At 43.2% G+C, this 13557-nt stretch overlaps 1 protein-coding gene across 1 annotated transcript in view; it reads right to left on the bottom strand.

The window, feature by feature from the left end:
- ANKH (ANKH inorganic pyrophosphate transport regulator) overlaps positions 1-13557 on the bottom strand; it is a 169322-nt gene that overhangs the window by 61185 nt on the left and 94580 nt on the right. The window contains exon 2 of the mRNA XM_006077608.4: positions 12653-12869. Coding sequence (XP_006077670.1) covers positions 12653-12869 — 217 coding nt within the window. The remainder of the gene's footprint in view (positions 1-12652; positions 12870-13557) is intronic.

Here is a 13557-nt window from a genome sequence, read left to right as displayed (position 1 = left end):
TTCTACTTCTATGAATATACCTAAGTATTGCCACTGTTGCTGTTAAGTCATGTTAAGTCATGTTAGACTCTTTTGCGACCCCATAGTCTGTCGACCGCCAGGCTCCTCTATCCGTGGGATTTCCCAGGCAAGAATACTGGAGTGGGTTGCCGTTTCCTTCTCCCATGACATCTTCCTGACCCAGGGATCGAACCCAGGTCTCCTGCATGGCAGGCAGATTCTTTACCGTCTGAGCTGCCTGGGAAGCCCATATCTAAGTATACCAATTTATTAGAATATTTGAACTAAAACGTTAAAAACAGTGCCTTTACGCAGAGCAATGAAGAGCAAACATCTAAAGTTGAAGACAGTCTGCAGGACTGCTGGGTGCTGAACTCAGCCAAAGCTCTGATTCTGCCAGGATGTCCCCTGCCTCCTCGTTTTGTTCAGACTGCAGCTCCGGGGTCCCCAAGTGCCAGGGTACTTTGAGACCAATGGGCCTGAGGATGTTTTTGCTTCTTTTTACTTCCTGTCCTCTTTTGGCTACTAGAGGAAAATTCTGGAGGCCACGGAAAGAAGCTTTTCTTCCTGTTTTTCTTCCTTCCTTTTACTCCTCCCCTATGCAGTAGAAGAGTCTGATTTTAACTACAAAGGTTGTTTCCACCCTGGGAGTAGGAATGTTCAATTCCAGCAGCTGTTTTTCACCTAATATCCTCTCACCCTACCCTCTGTTTCCCAGAGCTGTTTCTGGCTGGAGCTGGAGGCTGGGGTTAATTTGTTTAAAGTGCTTTGCATCGAGTCTATAATTACCAGGCTAGCTGCCTTCATGACACTTAGTAACCTTCAACTTTTATAAACGGCCTTACTAAGACTGTTCTGAAATAGCCTATATTCCTTATGAAAAGTAGAACATTAGAAAGAGAAATTAAGCGAGGCTTTTGAATAGATGTAAATGGATTTCATGGCCTGGCTGCAGCAAGAGGACACGGACTTGACCTATTTACAGGTATTTGAGCTGTGGAAACAGGAAGCAGGAGGGGCCGTCATTCAAATCCCTAGCTCCTCCTACCTCAGCCCACTGGAGTGGTGGACCCTCCCAGAATCAGTGGTTCGCAAACTTGTCCAACCAGAGTAAGCAGTGCTTGTTGTAAAATGCCATGAAATATTGGTATTAATCAAAACAAGTCTCATTACCTAAAATTTTCCGATGGGAGTTGACGAAAAAGCCTTCCTCCCATTTTAGGGAAAGGTTAATATGTGCATTTCCGAGAGGCAAATTTGGGAACCCTTGTTGCTGTTGTTCAGTCGCTAAGTTGTGTCCGACTCTTTGCAATCCTATGGACTGCAGTACACCAGCCTTCCCTGTCCTTCACCATTCCCCGAAGTTTGCTCAAACTCATGTCCGTTGAGTTGGTGATGCCACCCAACCATCTCATCTTCTGTTGTCCCCTTCTCCTCTTGCCTTCAATCTTTCCCAGCATCGGGGTCATAATTATATACATTATATATATGCTACATATGATAGCACATAATACAAGTGATAACATATAATATATATTATAGAATAGGGAACTGTACTCACTATCTTATAATAACCTATACTGGAAAAGAGTCTGAAAAACAAATATATGCACAACATTCACTTTTCTGTACACTTGAAACTAATGAAGTGAGGTGAAAGGCGCTCAATCGTGTCCGACTCTCTGTGACCCCGTGGACTATACAGCCCATGGGATTCTCCAGGTCAGAATACTGGAGCGGGTAGCCTTTCCCTTCTCTAGGGGATCTTCCCAATCCAGGGATCTAACCCAGGTCTCCCGCATTGCAGGTGGATCCTTCACTAGCTTAGCCACAATACCTCAATAAAAAAAGACTCGATTGAGTGGGTAACGTAATAATTTATTGCATGATTTCTGCTTCTCCCTAGAGAACAAGCCTTACGCCTGAAATCCCAGGATCTAGGCCAATATTTTCCGCATAGCAGGTGTTCAGTCTCTGTGGATGGAATAAATGCATGAATCCATAATCCTGCCAAGAAGTGAGTGCAGTAGGCTGATGGCTACAATGTCCTCAACTCTTCTCTCTTCCTACTCTGCATGTGACTTTGTAGTTCCTCCTGTCAAAAGTTGGAGTCAGTTTCCCTATTCCTGGAACCTGGGCTGGCCTGTGACTTGTCCTGCCCAGGAGTGTGCAGTGGCAGTGAAGTTGAGCTGCATCTGATTCTTGGCCCAAGAGACCCTGTGTGTCTCTATCCATCGCTGGAGGTACGGGCACAGCTGTTTAGGCAAGCTCGGGCTGGTGGAGGAGGATGAGAGGCGATGTGGAACAGAGCTCAGCTTTACATAGAGCTACCTGGACCAGCCTACTGTTACCTGACAGAGCCTGGTGAGCCCACCAAGGCCAGCAGAGTCTCCTTTGGATTCAGCTGACCACAGAGGCATAAACACGGCCAAGTGCAAAACAGCCGCCCCACCGACCTATGGTCTAGTGAGCAAGAATGAAAGCTTGTCTTGTGAGTCAGTGAGTACCGAGGTGATTGCCACATGGCAATAAATCATGAGACTATACAGACCTGCCTGTCCATTCCTAGCACCCTTGCTGGTTTAAATGATACCAAGTTATCCCAATTTACTCTTTACAGGATTGGTTTATAATCCATGAATAATGGACAGCTTTGTTGACAAGGGAAACAAGGACAAACAGAGTCTCTTGAGAAACTGTAGAAGCCCAGGAAACTGTACAAGTTTTGTTCCTCTGAGCTCTGCGGATTGCCTGGACTCCTCTGTGGCATGGAAGAGGCCTTGCAGATCACTGGAAGGAGTAAGTGTGGAAAGAAATAAACAAATCCACAGCAGTGGTTTCTACCTCTGTGTGAATTAGGAGGCCAGGCCATACTATAATTTCCACGCATGTGAAGTTGACTTGGACCCAATGAAACCAAACACAACGTGGCAAATTTTCCTCTCTTTTATAGATAAACAGGGAGAAACAGGAAAATACCTGACCCCTGGGTTAAACTAAGGTCTGGGGCTGGCAAATCTCATGACTTGCATTTTTATAAAATGGAGTCTCATAGATGAGTTCATGACTAGGGTAGCAGCTACAATTTAGCTTAAGTAAAAGTATTAGTCACTCAGCCGTGTCCAACTCTTTGGGACCCCCATGGGCTGTAGATTGCCAGGCTCCTCTGTCCATGGAATTCTCTAGGCAAGAATACTGGACTGAGTTGCCATTTCCTTCTCCAGGGGATCTTCCCGATCCAGGGACTGAACCTGGGTCTCCTACATGGCAGGTCGATTCTTTACAGTCTGAGACACCAGAGAAGCCTATAATTTAGTTTAAAAGGGACACTTACTGGCAGTTGCCCAACAAATGACAAGAACAAAAAGCCAGGAATACTTTCAAGGCTCCTGCAATTTGGGTTTCTTGAGCCAGGCCACAGGTATACATAGAATAGACATCAACTTTTCCACCAGTGGATTTCAAATCTGTCAGTTTGACAAGTTCCAAGTGTCTACTCCTCTGACTAATTGTATAAGGTTTGGGGCAGGAAATTTTCTGGAACCATCTTTTCCTCAGCATCTCCCCCACAAATTCCTGAGGAGGTGCCTGTCTGGTCAGTGAGAATCACCCCAGTCATGTCAGGGGAAAGCCACAACCATGTGCAAAACTCAAAGGATGGGAGAAGATCTGGCTCAGGAGCTGGCTCCAAAAAGAACAAGAAATCAGAGAAAATGAATATGAAACACACAAGGAAAAAACCTTATTGCAAATGTAATAGGCAAATGCAATAAAAAGGACCTAGTGAAAGATCTCTCTTTTATTGGGACAAACACAAAAACCCTACAAAGGATGACCCTACAAAGCAGTTTTGGGTCCTCTCTGACCTAAGTGTATAACATCTTGCTGTAACCCACCAGTGGATGGCCAGATATAATACCAGGGAAGTGAAGGAAAGGAGAGACATCTGAAACTGGGTTGCTCAAAGCTGGAGATGCTCACATTTGAAATCTCTTCCAAGTAAGAAGATCCTGCAGGAACTGGTAGATGACTAGTAGACACTGAAAAGTTTGAAATGTCAAAGTTCATCCAAATTGGGGGAAAAAAACTCTAAGAGATCATTCTGGGAATGATGATTTCTCCAATGGGAAATACACAATTTTTGGAAAGAAAAAATCTCAGAGTACTTAGCTAAGGCATTAGTTCATAACCAAGGAGACTATGCAGAATGACAAAATATATTCAGCTTTTCTAAGCAATAAAAATGTCTTTAGTGACCATAAAGTTAAAAAGCAGTAATCAGAACATACAGATCTGCCTTGTTGTTAAGGCTGTATTAAACATACCTATATGAACATCTGTTGGATCATTGAGAAAGCAAGAGAGTTTCAGAGAAACATCAACTTCTGTTTTATTGACTATGCCAAAGCCTTTGACTGTGTGGATCACAACAAACTGTGGAAAATTCTTAAAGAGATAGGAATACCAGACCACCTGACCTGCCTCCTGAGAAATCTGTATGCAGGTCCAGAAGCAACAGTTAAAACTTGACGTGGAACAACAGACTGGTTCCAAATTGGGAAAGGAGTACATCAAGGCTGTATATTGTCACCCTGCTTATTTAACTTATATGCAGAGTACATCATGTGAAATGCTGGGCTGGATGAAGCACAAGCTGAAATCAAGACTGCTGGGAGAAATATCAATAACCTCGGATTTGCAGATGACACCACCCTTATGGTAGAAAGCGAAGAGGAACTAAAGAGCCTTTTGATGAAAGTGAAAAAGGAGAGTGAAAAAGTTGGCGTATAACTCAACATTCAGAAAACGAAGATCATGGCATCTGGTCCCATCACTTCATAGAAAATAGATGGGGAAACAATGGAAACAGTGAGAGACTATTTTTCTGGGCTCCAAAATCACTGCAGATGGTGACTGTAGCTATGAAATTAAAAGACGCTTGCTCCTTGGAAGAAAGATATGACCAACCTAGACAGCACATTAAAAAGCAGAGACATTACTTTGCCAACAAAGGTCTGTCTAGTCAAAGTTTTGGTTTTTCCAGTAGTCATGTATGGATGTGAGAGTTGGACTATAAAGAAAGCTGAGCCCCAAAGAATTGATGCTTTTGAACTGTGGTGCTGGAGAAGATTCTTGAGAGTCCCTTGGTCAGCAAGGAGATCCAACCAGTCCATCCTGAAGGAGATTGGTCCTGGGTGTTCATTGGAAGGAGTGATGTTGAAGCTGAAACTCCAGTACTTTGGCCACCTGATGTGAAAAGCTGACTCATTGGAAAAGACCCTGATGCTGGGAAAGACTGAAGGCAGGAGGAGAAGGGGAGAACAGAGGATGAGATGATTGGATGGCATCACCAACTCCATGCACATGAATTTGAACAAGACCCAGGTGTTGGTGATGGACAGGAAAGCCTGGTGTGCAGACCATGGGGTGGCAAAGAGTCGGACACGACTGAGTGACTGAGTTGAACTGATATGAACACTAGGATAAATCTGCTTTATTTTATATAGTTGTCACTGAGATGTAACAACAACAAAAAAATGCCCACTGGTATCAAAGGCCCTCCAAGGGACCCAGGAACAGCTGCAGGGTTAAGTGCCTAACGCCCTCTCTGCTGGTCCTCTTTCTGCTTGGCCCTTCCCTGCTCTCCTTCCCTTTCATTCTTCCTCCCCCTTCGCCATCTGTGTTGTCTAATGGGCTCTTCCGTAGTCTCAGGCTGCACATCTCCTGTGCTGGGTTACCTGCCCCAACCCGAGCATCAGACATCCACATGGTACTTGTGACATTCAACACTGAACTCTTTTTCCTGCTTTATTATCCCCTATTTATAAATGTATGGTGGCTGTGTGCCTCCCAAATCTTCCCCCACCACCCAATAACCCCTTCTCTTGCCTTCTCCACTGTCACTGTGCTCGCTCAAATCCACTTTTGACTCCTCCAACTTTGACTCTGGTTTACTTCTACCATCTTGCTTTTCTTTTTAAAAATATTTATTTTACAGTAGGTTCTCATTAGTCATCTATTTTATACATAGTAGTATATATGTATATGTATATAGTAGTATATATGTATACATATAGTATCAGATCAGATCAGATCAGATCAGTCGCTCAGTCGTGTCCAACTCTTTGCGACCCCATGAATCGAAGCATGCCAGGCCTCCCTGTCCATCACCAACTCCCGGAGTTCACTCAGACTCACGTCCATCAAGTCAGTGATGCCATCCAGCCATCTCATCCTTTGTCGTCCCCTTCTCCTCTTGCCCCCAATCCCTCCCAGCATCAGAGTCTTTTCCAATGAGTCAACCCTTCGCATGAGGTGGCCAAAGTACTGGAGTTTCAGCTTTAGCATCATTCCTTCCAAAGAAATCCCAGGGCTGATCTCCTTCACAATGGACTGGTTGGATCTCCTTGCAGTCCAAGGGACTCTCAAGAGTCTTCTCCAACACCACAGTTCAAAAGCATCAATTCTTCGGCACTCAGCCTTCTTCACAGTCCAACTCTCACATCCATACATGACCACAGGAAAAACCATAGCCTTGACTAGACGAACCTTTGTTGGCAAAGTAATGTCTCTGCTTTTGAATATGCTATCTAGGTTGGTCATAACTTTCCTTCCAAGGAGTAAGCATCTTTTAATTTCATGGCTGCAGTCACCATCTGCAGTGATTTTGGAGCCCAGAAAAATAAAGTATCACACTGTTTCCACTGTTTCCCCACCTATTTCCCATGAAGTGATGGGACCAGATGCCATGATCTTCGTTTTCTGAATGTTGAGCTTTAAGCCAACTTTTTCACTCTCCACTTTCACTTTCATCAAGAGGCTTTTGAGTTCCTCTTCACTTTCTGCCATAAGGGTGGTGTCATCTGCATATCTGAGGTTATTGATATTTCTCCTGGCAATCTTGATTCCAGCTTGTGTTTCTTCCAGTCCAGTGTTTCTCATGATATACTCTGCATAGAAGTTACTCCTTTTCCTATTTGGAACCAGTCTGTTGGTCCATGTCCAGTTCTAACTGTTGCTTCCTGACCTGCATACAAATTTCTCAAGAGGCAGATCAGGTGGCCTGGTATTCCCATCTCTTTTAGAATTTTCCACAGTTTATTGTGATCCACACAGTCAAAGGCTTTGGCATAGTCAATAAAGCAGAAATAGATGTTTTTCTGGAACTCTGTTGCTTTTTCCATTACTCAGCCATAAAAAGGAATGGAATTGTGCTATTTGCTGAGAATGTGGATAGATTCAGAGACTGTCATACAGAGTGAAGTTTAAGTCAGGAAGAGAAAAATAAATGCTACATATTACAGTATCATAAAAATTTTCACAGGCTGAAAATAGCTTTTGCTTCTAGAAATCCACGCTGAACAGGCACACTTTGCCATTAACCACATCTCTTTGAGGAGACGGGTGTAATGGCCACCATCTGTTTTGTGTTTGTCTCACTTCTGTATCCAGCTTATCATTAGTAGGACTTGAATGACATGCACATACTATTTGTTGAGTAAGCAATTTGTTGGACCACTGATAGGACAGACAGGGATTGGATTATATTAAAAGTGAGTTACTGCTTCTGCTGATGCTAAGTTGCTTCAGTGCTGTCCGACTGTGTGCGACCCCATAGATGGCAGCCCACCAGGCTCCCCCGTCCCTGGGATTCTCCAGGCAAGAACACTGGAGTGAGTTGCCATTTCCTTCTCCAATGCATGAAAGTGAAAAGTGAAAGTGAAGTTGCTCAGTCGTGTCCGACTCTTAGCGACCCCATGACTTCAGCCCACCAGGCTCCTCCGCCCATGGGATTTTCCAGGCAAGAGTCCTGGAGTGGATTGCCGTCACCTTCTCCAAAAAGTGAGTTAAACAAAGGGCAATTCTTACTCTCACTCCCCTTTAGTCAAAGCCCCTCAAGTGAAAAGCAGGAAGGTCAGCTCTACTAATACTAGTGGTATGTCTCTTTAGAATTAACAAGAATGCTAATAATATCATGAGGGAAAATGGTCGAATTTTATCTATAAATGTGTTTGAATACAGAAGTATATTCATTAAAACTACAGATGACATCTTGCTGGGAAAAGTAACTATGATGGTAAAGAATAAAATGAAAAAACAGGTAAATTAGGAAACAAAGCAAAAAGAAATCTAGGAGTTGGCCATTAAACTGAAAATAAACAAACAAACAAACAAACGCCCAACAGGGTGGTGGTGTTAAAGCCACAGCCTGAGGTTTGATGGAATTAAGGAAACATAATAGATAAGAAAAGTCACCATTTGTAATCTTAATTCGGCCAGGCAAAATAGTCATTTAGAGCCTTGGGTCAAACTCACAAGTCCATCTTGTATCAAAGATAAGGGAAAAATTAGAAAGGGATGTGTGATCCACACATGTCACTAGTGGTAAAGAACCTGCGTGCCAATGCAGGAGATGTAAGAGACGCAGGTTTGATTCCTGGAGGAGGGCATGGTAATAACCCACACTAGTATTCTTGCCTGGAGAATCCCAAGGACAGAGGAATGTGGTGGGCTACGTCCACAGGGTCGCAAAGAGTCGGACACGACTGAAGCAACTGAACACTGCACGTGCTGAAATACAACTCATGTTTTCAGAGCCGGTTAGAAAATGACCGAGTCCCTTAGACTGCAAGGAGATCAAACCAATCAAGCCTGAATACTCATTTGAAGGACTGATGCTGAAGCCAGAGCTCCAAGCCTTTGGCTACCTGATGTGAAGAGCTGACACACTGGAAAAGATCTTGATGCTGGGAAAGATTGAGGGCAGGAGGAGATGGGGGCAACAGAGGATGAGATGGTTGGATGGCATCACCAATTCAATAGAAATGAGTTATAGCAAACTCTGGGGGATAGTGAAGGACAGGGAAGCCTGGTGTGCTGCAGTCCATGGGGTCGCACAGAGTGGGACATGACTGAGTGACTGAATAACAACAGAAGATGACTCACCTCTTGAGCTTTTCAGAACACACCCCTAAGAGAAAGAATCTCTTCCTCCCTTCTGCTCTCAAATGTCCTTACATAAATGCTATGGAAAAGTTAGAAGGTCTTGATAAAAGAAAGAAATCCATTAAGGAGATAGGGAAATAGCACCTAAAAAGGAACGTTTAAGGCAATAAGACTGGTTTCGCCTGAACAAAGGAATATAAAGAAACTAGGCTTCTAGCCTAGATCACTCTGGTTTCTCACTCTGTGAGTTAACCTGGTGGACTGGGAACACCTTGCTTCTTGTACGGACTCTAAGCCTTACTGAGGAGCTGCTCGTGTGAGGAATGGTGGTCGTGGTGGTGGTTTAGTTGCTCAGTCGTGTCCAACTCTTGCGACCCATGGACTGTAGCCCGCCAGGCTCCTCTGTCCATGGGATTTTCCAGGCAAGAATACTGGACTGGGTTGCCGTTTCCATCTCCAGGGGATCCTCCCCACCCAGGGAGCGAACCTGGGTCTCCTGCATTGCAGGCAGATTCTTTACCGACTGAGCTAAATACATACTCATTTCACTCTCAGGCCAAGCAAATACAATTAGAAGACTGCCTGAGAACAGATGATGGCTTCTCAAGTCAAACATATCTGGAATATTTGCCTTTCTGTTTTATCTGTCACTGTTTCCTTGTCCCAAGCATAGACATCTGAGAGCTAACTGTTCAAGTAGAGATGTAAGTAGCTGTTTTTAGCATGACTAAGACATGAGAAACGGGTTTTAGTGTCCAGTGTAGGTGACACATTGTAACGTAGAAACTAAATGGGTGGATGTTTATTGATGATGAGAAAATTATGTTGGAAAATGTAGCAAAGAGATCAATATCCTATCTGGAGCTTGTGGTCAAGCTTCTGGGAAACCATTGGCAAGATCTGAGGACAGAAAAGCTTGAGTGCTCAGTCACTTCAGTTATGTCCAACTCTTTGCAACCTCATGGACAGCATCCTGCTAGGCTACCCTGTTCACGGGATCTACCTGCCAAGAATACTGGAGTAGGTTGCCACGCTCTCCTCCAGAGGATCTTCCCCATCCAGGGATTGAACCCACATCTCCTGTGTCTCCTGCATTGCAGGCGATTCTTTACTCCTGAGCCACCAGGGAAGCCCCAGAAAGACTTACAGGATACTTAAAAAAAAAAACAAAAAACAGAAAGAGGAGACAAGAAGATGAGCAAATATGCCTGATGTAGCAGACAAGGCAAGAGAAGAATTAAACCCTTAGACAGAAAATTGAAATGAGACCAATATACTACAGGTGGAAAAATCATTAAATTTTGAGTTGTAAATGTTTGAAAGAAATTGATATGTGCTTCTGTAGTGACTGTGGAAAGCATTTGTTTGGGGGGAAATGTTATATAGTAATTCTAAAAATATCAACAGTGATAAAAACAATTGTTAAATATCTGGAGGTAGAACCATTTTGGTTCAAATTTAAGATTTTAGGATTCCATCCTAAAGTTGAAAAACTTGGATTTAAATTAGAAAATGACTTCAATTTTTATTTCAGTGACCAAATTGTTCCTCCCAACGGTGTCAATAACACAGAAAACTCAAGTTTTCCTTAATTACAGACAGCTAGTAATTAGCTGTGAGTCCCAAAGTCTCATTCCCTCATAAAACAGGAAATGTTGGGTTTATTTGGAAGGAGTTTTATAAAAAGGAACTAATTTGTCTTCCTTTTTTAGGCAAAAACTTATTTAGACCTGCTCATTTCATGTATGTCATTTTCTCAGATACACATGGTGTTGGTGGTGGTAGCTTAGTTGTTAAACCGTGTCCGACTCTTGCAACCCCGTGGACTGTAGCCCACCAGGCTCCTCTGCCCATGGGATTTCCCAGGCAAAAATACTGTGGTGGGTTGCCATTTCCCTCTCCATGGGATCCTCCTGACCTAGGGATCGAACCCAGGTCTCCTGCACTGCAGGCAGATTCTTTACTGACTGAGCCACTGTGCCATCTATGAAAATGGCCCAGATGAATTCTTGTTGCTGAAGTTTCCTTTAAAACTCAGTAGAGAGCTCAGTATTCAGGGTGTAAGTTGAGGGCAAGAAAGGCATCTCCTCTCCACCCCACACCCTGAAGCTCTCAGTCCAAATGAAAACGATCAACAGCAACACTTGGTCTGGATATTTGGCCCACGGGAAGCATCTTCTGGTCCTCATTGTTCTTAGCACAAAATCCTATGCTCTATTAAAAAGGAAACCCACAAAGAGCTGGCTCTATTTACTTTCAGATGAGTAAACTTGAGTTGACACCTGAGTACATGGGAGATGGTGTGGGTTAATCTCCTGGCTCTTCACTCAGCACAGACATTCATGGTTCTCAGGCAACCAGGGCCAAGCTGAAGACACACAACGGGTTTGTGAAGGGCTGTTCACGGGCTTCATGTAACTGGGTTCAGTAGGTGGGTCATTCAACTTTTATGCCAGGTAAGCTGAGCTGTTTTGAAGTCTATAGGTTCTGAAATTGTGCCCTTAAGGGTTTTTATCACTACCCTGAAGGCAGCAGAAGTAGAGCTCTGACTCTAAAGGAAAGGGCTTTCCAACCACGGGTCAATCACTCTGTGTGACTTAATTTTCTTGTTCGATGCAAAGAATGTTATGCCCAGAGTGTCGAGTCTCATCTAAAATAGAAGCATGAGGTCCTAAAATGAGACAATTTTAATACAGAAGACAATCTCATTTGTTTTCACTGCTGATGAGAATTAATCCTAAATAATGCTCATTCTGTTTTTATTCTTAAGATTAAGTGAGTCTGATAAAGTAGACAAGCACCAAGGTCCTACTATATAGCACAGGGAACTCTAGTCAATATCTTGTAATAACTATAATAGAAAAGAATCTGAAAAAGTTATATATATAGCTGAATCAGTGTGCTGTACACCTGAAGTTAACACAATATTGTAAATCAACTACACTTTAATTTGGAAAAAAAGGTTAAGTAACGTCTGTCTAACAAAAGCACCTAACTTTTTTTTATCTTTGTGTGTGTGTGTGTGTGTGTTGTGCTTAGTTGCTCAGTCATGTCTGACTCTTTTTGACCTCAAGGACAGTAGCCCGCCAGGCTCTTCTGTCCATGGGATTCTCCAGGCAAGAATATGGAGTGGGTAGCCATTCCCTTCTCCAGAAGATCTTCTCTAACCAGGGATTGAATTCTGGTCTTCTACATTGAGATGGATTCTTTATAATCTGAGCCACCAGGGAAGCCTTAACAAAAGTGAGTGAGGTCGCTCAGTTGTGTCCAACTCTGTGACCCCTTGGACTGTAGTCTACCAGGTTCCTCTGTCCATGGGATTTTCCAGGCAAGAATACTGGAGTGGGTTGCCATTTCCTTCTCCAGGAGATTTTCCCGACCCAGGGATTGAACCTGGGTCTCTGGCATTGTAGGCAGATGCTTTATCGTCTGAGCCACCAGGGAAGCCCTAAATCTGATCACATATTAATGGAACTCCTCCTTCTCTGACACAGGGTTTGGGAACCAGAGACATACAGTTTCCTAGAGAAAGGATGTCTCTTTTTTGCCCTAGAAGTATCAACTCCATTCCCCCCAACCCTTAAAATTCTCATGATACTTAGTAATTATGGAAGAAATCACTTACTACAATAAATACATGTAAATAGATTAAGAGGAACAGGGAATTGGCAAAGCTGGATTCTTAAGGGATGACCCACAGTCTTACCTATGAGGGTGTGGAAGACGGCAGCAATGGCCCCGGCCACCACCATGCACAGGACAGCTTTGGTCCTGTCCCGCTTGCTGTTCACAAACACCAGGCCCACATTCTTGAAGTCACTCATGGGCCCTGTGAAGAACTTCATTAAGGAGTAGGCCAGCCCATAGCTGGCCAGCATCTCCACTGCATCTTCCTTGACAGCAGCGATCCCCCGGTTCAAGGCCTGTGGAGGGAAGAGACCCACAAACAGCATTAGAAACGTTGTCTCCTCTCCCACAATAAAATGCAGCAGGTTGTGTTTCCATAGGAACGCTAAGCAGCTTATAGTGTAAGTCTCACTGTAATTTGATAAAGGTTATTTATTTTCATTTTCATCCATATTAGCTTCAGTTTGAAATATCTTCTTGTGGGGGAGATAGCTGTCCACTATCGCCTATGAAATTCCTATGAAAGGAGTAGAAAAAACCCAACAAGTGTTCTATGTTAATATCAGAAAATAATTCTAAGATGTTCTGGTTAAAAGGTTAACATGTTAAATTTTATTTGCAGGCTGAATCTACACAATAGCAACAGGCATTTTGGAAATGGGTCAACCACTTTATATGGAGTGGGTGATGGGTCCTTTTTTTCCCTGTGTGTGTATATGTGTGAAATATTGTACTTATGTATGTATCCTTGATAGCATAATGTAAGCTCTATGTCATGAAAATGGGTATTGATGGAATTTTTATACCATCTGTGGATGCTATTCACCTGATTCTTATTGTACTTTAATTTGAAATATATTCCTGATCTTTGTGCAGACAAATAAGAAAAGAAAATCTTTAAATACACTGTTTTTGAATAATTCTTGCTGGAGATGTGGCCATAGAATATTCTGTTTTAACCATCCCCTATGAGGGACCACCCCT

Source organism: Bubalus bubalis, chromosome 19 (genome assembly GCF_019923935.1).
Source record: "Bubalus bubalis isolate 160015118507 breed Murrah chromosome 19, NDDB_SH_1, whole genome shotgun sequence".
Lineage (NCBI taxonomy): Eukaryota > Metazoa > Chordata > Mammalia > Artiodactyla > Bovidae > Bubalus > Bubalus bubalis.
The sequence above is the reverse complement of the archived record's forward strand: the minus strand, read 5'-3'. Positions and strand labels throughout refer to the sequence as shown.